Genomic DNA, 9,627 nt, shown 5'->3' with positions numbered 1-9,627 from the left:
GATGAATAAAAAAGCTTGGATTTAATGATGGAGGAAAAAGGGGTGGAGGAGGTCAGCCTGAGGTTAGATGCTCCCGACTTCCAGCCCGCAACAGTTTAGGGGTCTTGTGCTGGAAGCCCAAGTCCAGGAGCTACTGGGAGACCCAGCACTGGCCCGTCTACACCTCACTGGGGCTGTCCTGGTCAGCGTAGATGAGGAAGCCCGTGAAGAGGCTGTCGGTCCAGTATGGGTCGTAGAAGAGCCCGTTCTGCTCAGAATAGAAGATCTGCAGCCAGACCTCATCCCCCTGCCTGAGCGCCAGGATGGTGGAGCCTGAGGCCACGTCGTGGTTGCCCGTGTTGGCATCGAAGGTCCGGATGCGATACTGGCCGTTGTGCACCAGGCCGATGGCCAGGTGCTTGTTGGCCAGCGTGATGTCGTAGGTGAAGTAGTAGATGCCCGGCACGCTGCAGACGAACTTGCCACTGGAAGCGTTGTAGTGTCCGCCCTCGTTCATTAGTATCTTGTCGAATTTGATGGGCAGCCGCTCCCGAGGATAGCTCTTGGTCACCGCCACGGAGAAGGCCGACTTGGCGTGGCTGCTGCCGCAGCTGCAGGGCCCCGGGAGGCCCGGCTCCCCCTTCTTGCCCTTGGGCCCCTTCCTGCCGGGTGTCCCGTGCTTGCCCGGGGCACCGCTGATCCCTTTGGGGCCACGTGGGCCGGCCCGCCCAATGGCCCCGGCTTTGCCCTTCGGGCCTGGCTTCCCACGATTACCTGTCCGGCCAGGTGAGCCTGGAAGACAGAACAGCTGGTGTTATGGAGGGGACCTCAGAGAACTAGGCAGAGGGTGGGCTTTGGCTTTCCATTCTTGGAACACAAGGCTTTGGGGAAAGGAAAGAACACAGTCTGTGCACTCACACAGAAATGAAATCATGATGGTATCACCAGGGGCATTTCTCCCATCTTATCTGTAAAGTGGGAATGGTAATATTCACCTTCCAGCATCATGTAGATTGGGGCAAAGATAACTTGTCATAATTCATGCCCTTCCCTTGTCCTCCTGCCTTTGAAGGAAGAGTCTGGTTTGTCTGCCAGGTCAGCCCTTCCCCAGGCTGTGCTAAAAATGGGTTGAGACAAGAATTGTAAGAAGCCTCTTGACTTCAAAGCACTGACCTTCGTGAAATCCTTGACCAGTGCCCGAGATCCCTGCCCACGTGGACAAGGGTTTTTACAGCAGCATTGCTTACAATAACAAAAACTAGGAACAATTAAATGCCTATCCAAAGGGAGATGATGAGAAAAATTATGGTCTATCTCTTATATGCAATTCTCTGCAGGAGTTTTAAAAAAAAAATGACACAGATTTACACATACAATATGAAAACTTCTCTAAAATATACTGTTAAGTGGAAAAAGAAGGTGGCAGAAACTCTGTTTTGTTCAAAGGAAACCACAATGCCCATTACTTTGCACTTTTGAGTGCCTGGCACCTAGTAACCATTTGCTAGATGTATACACTTGGTGTATCCTACAGAACATTTCCATGGTAATGTGTGCCTGAAGAACACCTCTGAGTTTTTAATTCCCTTATTCTAATAATGTGCATTTCTCTCAACACAGTATTTTTGGCTGATGATTATATAAAAACATATGTATTTATGTTCCCCAAACGCAGTACAACATTTTACATTTTAAACAAAATGGATGAGTAACTGGAGTCATATCCAAACACAGTGGTTAATTGAAACAGTTGGCAGGCTGGCAGAGCTAGGGGGGTGGGCAGATGTTTTGGAAAGCATGTTTATGCTTAGTCGTGTCTGACTCTTTGCAATGCTTTGGACTATCCCTGCCAGGCTCCTCTGTCCATGGGGATTCTCCAGGCAAGAATTACTAGAGTGGGTTCCCAGACCCTCCTCCAGGGGATCTTCCGGATCCAGGTGTTGAATCTGGGTCTCCTGTGTCTCCTGCATTGCCAGTATATTACCCGCTGAGCCGTCAGGGAAACATGCTGGATCAATTAAGGAGCCTGCCGCTGGAGGTTGCCAGGTGTAAGCAGTGTCTTAGCGTCACTGCACACAAAGCAAGGGTCCGTTAACCACCCTATGAACTGGGTGATCAGCAAGTAATGCTGCAGATATTTTACATTCTAACAAGGTGCTTTGCTTTTCATATGTATATATACAGGCCTTTTTTGTGTGTGTGATTTAGAGTTTTGGGTTAATGTGTAATGCATTAAAATTTTTCCTATTTTAAGTAATTGGGAAATAAATTCCCAAACAGCATTTTCTTACTGAACATCTAGTTTACAGGAAACAGATTGCTTATGCTAAGTACTTGGCAATGTTTTGTATTAGTATATATATATGTAAATACACAGAAAGATACCAGAACAGGTATGCATTTAACCAGTTAATAGTGATAACCTTTGGAGGATGACAGGAGGATGCTGAGGTGGAGTGAACAGTTTCCAGTTTGTCTGTTGTCTGCCTGGCACCCCTTCCTTTGGAAAACTTCTGTTCACTACTGAATGTGGTCCTAGCGAGGCTGTCAATCACAGTGATCAACTGCCCTCACCACACACACAACACACACTCACACCCAGGGGTGGGCACTTGACCCAGTCCTAGCGAATGGTGGTACCTCACCTCTATGGTCAAAGTGATTGGTTCAGAATGAATACGTGATCAAGAAGAATCAGTCCTCCTGAGAATCGCTCTATGGATCAAGTGGGCATTTCATAAATTCCAGCCTTTGTGAGAACCAAGCCAGTGTACAGAGAAGCAAAGCCTTGACAATATTTGAGCTCCTGGATGCGGCTATTCCTGAAGCTTGGCTCTCAGACTTTCTAGTTGTATGAACCAATACATTCCATTTGGGGCGATAAATTGGGTTTCTTTTTTAATTTTTATTTATTTATTTAAATTGGGTTTCTGTCTCTTGCTACCTAGAGAGTTCTGAGTACTATTTCAGGAGACTTGCTTAAGGTCACTGAGCAAATCAACAGTGCAGATGGGGCAAGAACAGAAAATTGAGGCTCACTGTTCCTTTCCAGAGAATACACCTTTTTTTTTTTAATTAAAAAAAATTATTTTTGGCTGTGCTGTGCAATGTATGGGATCTTAGTTTCCAACCAGGATTGAACTCGTGCCCCCTGAAGTGGAATGTCCTAAATACTGGACTGTTGGATAATTCCTACTCTGTTTTTTAAAGAGACATTAGTTTGGTTTATAAGGAAATAAGATTCATACATATTATTTTTCATAACTTTGCAAACCCCTTTTGAGTCAGATGTTATCAACAGGCAGAGAAGGCACTGGCAACCCACTCCAGTATTCTTGCCTGGAGAATCCCATGGACGGAGGAGCCTGGTGGGCTGCCGTCTATGGGGTCCCACAGAGTCGGACACGACTGATGCAACTTAGCAGCAGCAGCAGCAGTTGTCAACAGGTGGGAACAGGAGGGACAGGCCCTGGGCTTCTTACCTTCCTCTCCGCTCTCCCCTCGGTCCCCGTCCTGGCCATCCTGGCCATCTTTGCCTGGAAAGCCCATTCTTCCTACCATTCCTGAGGGCCCTGGGGCTCCTGGGGGGCCGGGTGGACCCTGGGGGCCAGGCATGCTGCAGATGAGTTGAGGGGAGCCCTTCTGGAAGTCTCTGCGGGCGAAGGCAGCCAGCAGTGGGTCGGCCGCGCAAGGAAGGGCACAGGCCAGCAGCACCCAGGGGATCATGGTGGTCACCTGCGGGAGGGCAGAGAGCTGTGAGTAGGTGAGTCTGGCCACGGAGCTAGCTGGAGGTCAGTCACCAGAGTAAGAGAGGGCACCTGCTCCTCCCTCTCTCTCACATCACAAGCAAGTAGCCGGACAGTGTTCTCACACCCGGATATCTCTGGCTGAGCCACGTCATGGGCTCAGAATACACTTTAGAGGAGTCCTGGATGGGGGAGGCACTCATCCTCACATCCTCGTGCTCTGGAGTGGCAGGACTGAGCCCAGTGACCGTTGATGGGGAGGAGCTGTGGATGAAGAGAATCGATCCATGGTTTCATTCCAATATGTGGCCTGAATGGGAAGTTACAAGGGCAGAGACACTTCAGACTGCTGGTGGTGATTTGTAACTATGCTAGAGGATTCGGGGCAGCACATTAGCGGGTCAGAAGTGAGGCATCAGTTCTGAGTGTCGGTGCCGCAAGCCTGAGCAGCACTGGGAGACGATGGGCACAGCTTTTCTGCCAAGGGCTCCCTGTGTACCAGGCCTGGGCCAGGAGCTTTCCACACGTTACTTAACCTCATAGCATCCTAACCGAATAGATATGAGGAGGAAAGGGAGCTCAGAGACGTTCGCAAGGTGACTAAGGCAGGCAATTAGCGTGGCAGGGCTGGGATTTGATTGAGGCCATGAAGAGCCAGAGCACATGTGCTTTGCTCCAGGCTACGCTGATTTTTTTTTCACTTAAAGAATAATAAAAATAATATACTCACATTGTTATAAAGTCAAATAATAACATAAAGCTTATAATGAATAACCGTGCGTAATCTTCAGCCCCACCCATCTTCCACATCAACCCTCTCCCCTCCCCCAAACTCTTTTGGCTATTTCTTAAGAAATTTATTGACATTAAAAGATAATATGCTTATGTAGCTTCTTTTTATCTGTTTTAAAGTTGTTTGTTGTTTTCTTTTCTTTTGTACTGTGCTGTCTAACATGCAGGATTCTAGTTCCCTCACCAGGGATTGAAACTGTGCCCCTTGCAGTGAAAGCTCAGAGTCCCAATCACTGAACCACCAGGCAGGTCCCATCAATTTCAGACATTGCCTTTTGAATTCCTATTATGACAGATGAGGATTCAGCCCTCTTGCATCACTCAAAGACCCTGTTATCTCCCTCGTGCTGTTTAAACATAATTTTTGACTAAACCAAAATTCACTCTTTGAAGTATTATAACTATTATTTACTGCTAAGCTAAGCACCATACTATAATCACACTTCCTTCATTATATACACGTTTCTTACTGGAGATATTAATAATTTTATTTGCTTAGTTTTCTACATCACTAATTTGTACATTATCAAATATATCAGATAATTTACCTCTCCCATCTATTTTCCTGAAGACGTAAGTCCCAGAGCCCTCCCTCCTCCTGTTCCAACTGTGTACACACTTTACAGCCCAGGATTTTCCTTTATAACCATCATGGTGATTCTCTTTGCCTCTCTCCCGTGTTTTATCTCCTGCTTTACAAATCCATGCCTTCCTTTTATTTTATTTTTTTCACTCTCTCATTTTGGTGACACATATCCTACAATAGCTTCCTGGATAAGAAGTGTGGGATGTAATTTTGGGGGACACTTTGCAAGTCTCAATAAGTCTTAATTTCACGCCATGTTCTTAAGGCTGGGGCAGTGGCAACATGATCACACTAGAGACCAGAGTGTTACATGACCAGAGATTATCTACCCCAGCCCCTCTCTGGGAAGATGCCAAAGCCAAGGTCCAGAGCAGAAATAAGCCACTTATTCAAGATCTCTCAACAAACTGACTCAGTCACTTTGCAACCAATAGTCTCTCTCCTAGGAATGAAACCAGGAGGGGGAATATTCTAAGCAAGACTTTCTGCCTCTAGGATGGGCTCTGAAGCGGTAACTGGCTTTGTGAATTTAGGTAAGCCCTTTTTCATCTTTGGGCCTCAGTTTCTACCCCCTGAAACATAAGGGATTGGAGGACCTCCCTGGTGGTCCAGTGGTTAAGAGTCCGTCTGCCAATGCAGGGCACATGGGTTCAATCCTTGGTCTAGGAAGATTCTACATGCCATAGGGTAACTAAGCCCGTGGGCCACAGCTACTGAGAATGGGTTCTAGAGCTTTCGAGCTGCAACTACTAAGCCCACGTGCCACAACTACTGAAGCCGGCACGCCCTAGATCCCATGTTCTGAAGCATGATAAGACACAAAATGCGAAGCCTGTGTACCAAGGAAGTGACCTTCCCAGATACCCTGGGGGACCAGCCCTTCCTCCAAGTCTGGCTGCTTCCTGTGTGACCCGGCAAACACGATCTATCTTTAGGCCTTCATGCTTTAGGCACTGAGGAAGACCCAGAACTCTGCAATAAAATTGTCCTTGGTTCCAGGGTCTTTTCTCATAAGGGACACACTTCAAAAGGCACAACTAGAGAAAGTCAGCAATGAAGACTCAGCACAGCCAAAAATAAAAATAAAACTTAAAAAAAATCTACCAAAAATAAGGGGTTGGTTTCCACACTCGAGTGTGCATCAGACTCAATTGGAGGGCTTGTCTAAACCCAGCTTTCTGGGCCCAGCCCCCAGAGTTTGCAGTTCAGTAGGTCTGCGTTGGAGCTGGAGGATTTGAGGTATTTTGAGGAATGCTGAAGCTGGTGGTCCAGGGACCCATTTGACTGCAACCTGGGCTTCCCAGGTGGCACTAGTGATAAATAACTCACCTGCCAAGGCAGGAGACACCAGAGACGCAGGTTTGATCCCTGGTCAGGACAATTCCCTGGAGAAAGGCAGGGCAACCCACTCCAGTATTCTTTCCTGGAGAATCCCTTGCACAGAGGAGTCTGACAGGCTACAGTCCATGTAGGGGGGGAGGGTCTCAAGAGTTGGACACGACTAAACTTAGCACACACACAGACTAGATGATTTCTAAGGCCCCTTCACCTCTGATGCTGACTGAGACTCTCAGACTCCACTCTGCCCTCTCTTAAAAGATGCAAAGCCTTGCTGGCTTCTCTGTTCCCACATAACCTTCGTTCGACCACTTCATCAGAGCCTTCAAGCATGACAGGGCTTCCTGCAACCGTAGGACTGGCAGTAAAGCTGAAACACTGTTCAGGTCTCACCCTCAAGGCTCACACTTCCCTCCTGGGCCCTCAGCTCCCTTCACATCCTGCTTTGCCTGGGGCCTGGGAGCCTGTCCAGACCTCTGCGCTGGCTCTGGAAACAGGTTGACTCTGCCCCTCCTCCTTGCCCCTCCAAATCTTTAACCCTGGGAACACATGAGGAGGAGAGAAGACCAGGCCTCCCCTGCCAGGAAGAGGAGTGAGACTCGGGGAGCTGGTCTAGTTCTAGCTCCGTGGCTCACCAACCTGGTGACTTTGCACCAGTCACTTTCCTTCTCTGGACCTCAGAGAAGAAATGTCACAGAAGTGTCCCTGGCCAGGGAGAGATGATTTAGTACCAGACACTGCCTTAAATAACACGTAGTAACAAAGTTACTATCTTTTCAATTTCTGTAGTCCTAATTAAGGAAAGAAAAAAGGTTTCACTTTGCTGACAGTATATCTTTCATGTCTCCATACCCCTTCCTAATATCACTTTTCAATAAAGAACACTGTCATCTGTGGCAGTGCACACCCATTCTTACGAAATTTTGTGCAATTTGGAAACCTTGGAGACCTCCAGACAGGACTACGGTGCCAGACACCCTGGGACAGAGCCTCTGCTGGGGTGCAAGGAAGGTCTGTGGCCTGATGTGAGGAAAGGGACTCAACAAGGGCACAAGTTAGCCCTGGGGATCTAGTCCTTTGGAGAGGATGAAAAGAAGACCTAGTGGGTGATAGAAAGAGTGTGTTAAAAATCCATATTTTCATCTGGGCACCAGGACATATGAGAGGACATATTGCATGCTCAATCCAGGGGTCAGGCCAAAGTGAAGAACTGACAAAGGAGGACCTTTTTTTCTTGTTTTGTTTTTAAAGTTTTTTTTCTTTCTTTTTATTTATTCACTTATTTTTGGCTGCACTGGGTCTTCATTGCTAGGCACAGGCTTACTGCAGTTGCAGCGAGCTGGAACTACTCTCTAGTTGCAGTTCACAGGCTTCTCACTGTGCTGGCTTCTCTTGTTGCGGAGCAGGCTCAGGAGTGTGGCTCTAGAGTTCCAGCTCAGTCGCCGTTGTTCAGGAGCTTCGCTGCCCCAGGGCCTGAGGGATATCCTGAGCCAGGGATCAAACCCATGACCCCTGCATTGACAAGCAGATTCTTAACCACTGGACCACCAGGGAAATCCAAAGGAATGGTTTTGAGAGCTCATTTCATGACTCTGGGCACTCTTGGATTTTAAAAGGCAAACTCTGGGAATTCCCTGGTGGTCTAGTGGCTAAGATACTGTTCTCCCAGTTCAGGGGGCCCAGGTTAGATCTCTGGTCAGGGAACTAGATCCCACATGCTGCAGCTAAGAGTTCACATACTGCAACTAAAGATCCCGCACGCCACAACAAAGACCTGGCTCAACCAAATATATATATATAAAATGCCACCCATGAGGCTGGGAGGGGGAGACCTGTGGACATGCATCTGAGGATTGCATGCCAAGTTGGCGGCTGGGAGAGCAGCTGCTTGCCGCATGGAAGGAGGAAGAGAGCTCTCTGGGGCACAGGAGGGAGCAGACTGCCTTCTCACCCTCCCTGGTACATGGAAGGTACGAGACATTCTGCAGTAGGAGCCAGCCTGGGCCAGAGGGACCAGGACAGGAAGTGAAGGGCCCAGCAGGGATAATCATGCAGGGTTATCTGAAAATGAGAAGCCTGGACTTGCCTGCAAAATGAAAGTGTGACAGACTGCTTCACTGTTGTTACAGTCAGAGGGCTTAACTTGGGAACACCCTAGGACCCCCACAGAAGGTACCCCCAAGAAAGAGACATCATCGTTTCTGCCGGGTCCAGGGGAGCTTAGCCCTATCCCAGCCATGAAACAGGAACCACACCCACCCCTGCCATCTGTCCCATTAGTGCTTCTTCTGCTCCTTCCTTCAACCTGGAAAGAGTTAGCTAAGGTGTCCCAGCCAGCATCATGGCTGCACTGTGGGACAGGAGGAGGCCTCACCTTTGAATGATGATTGAAGAGCAGATTACCTGGGAGTAGACTGTCAGGCGGAAGGGGGAGCACCTTTGGAGAGGAAAAGTTAAAATTTTACCTCCTTTGCCTTCTGCCTCTGTAACTCAGCTTGCTCCTTGCAAAGTCTAGATCATGTAAGCCTCAGAAAGTGGGGACTCACAATACTAGGAACTGGAGCTTATCTCACTCACCCTTGTCCTGCTCTTTGCAATTGTCCTAGCCCCTGCAAACCTGAAAACCTGCTTAATCATGCCTGTCCATGTATAAAAACTCTGTAACTTTGTTCGGGGCTCAGAGCTTGGAGTGTTAACTCCTCTGGGCCCGCTGGCATAATAGACCTGAGTTCTCCAACTCTCCAAGTGTGGTGCTTGGTTTCTCGAGTACTGGTTTCTGCAACACCTTCACTGGCTAAATTATAAAGGGGCATGTGTGCTGAGCTGCTTCAGTTGTGTCTGACTCTTCGATCCTATGGACTGGAGCCCTTCAGGCTCCTTTGTCCATGGGATTCTCCTGGCAAGAATACTCGAGTGGGATGCCATGCCCTCCTCCAAGGGATATTCTGACCCCGAGATCAAACTCTATGGCTCCTGGATTGCCAGGTGGGTTCTTTACCACTAGTGCCACCTGGGAAGCCCTATAAAGGAGCATTATAGTACCCAAGAATACTGGAGTGGGTTGCCATTTCCTTCTCCAGGGGATCTCCCTGACCCAGGGATTAAATCTGGGTGTCCTGCAATGCGGCAGATTCCTTACCATCTGAGCTATAGGGAAATCCCTATAAAGGAGCAGAGGGAGGCAAA

The 9,627-nt window shown here is 48.3% G+C and overlaps 1 protein-coding gene across 3 annotated transcripts in view; it reads right to left on the bottom strand.

Moving 5' to 3' along the window:
- The window catches only part of C1QTNF2 (C1q and TNF related 2), a 58,747-nt gene continuing 49,120 nt past the window's right edge, over nt 1-9,627 (bottom strand). For 2 of the 3 annotated variants that reach the window (XM_043464807.1, XM_043464806.1), the window contains 2 exons: nt 3,462-3,714; nt 1-771 (listed from right to left, as the gene is read on the bottom strand). In XM_043464807.1, coding sequence (XP_043320742.1) covers nt 158-771; nt 3,462-3,705 — 858 coding nt within the window. In that variant the 5' untranslated portion in view covers nt 3,706-3,714 and the 3' untranslated portion in view covers nt 1-157. Of the gene's footprint in view, nt 772-3,461; nt 3,715-8,815; nt 8,879-9,627 lie in introns of all 3 variants that reach the window. The other variant, XM_043464805.1, reaches the window with a different exon arrangement.

Source organism: Cervus canadensis, chromosome 4 (assembly GCF_019320065.1).
Source record: "Cervus canadensis isolate Bull #8, Minnesota chromosome 4, ASM1932006v1, whole genome shotgun sequence".
Taxonomy (NCBI): domain Eukaryota; kingdom Metazoa; phylum Chordata; class Mammalia; order Artiodactyla; family Cervidae; genus Cervus; species Cervus canadensis.
Note: the sequence above shows the minus strand (reverse complement) of the source record. Positions and strands in the feature narration are given on the sequence as shown.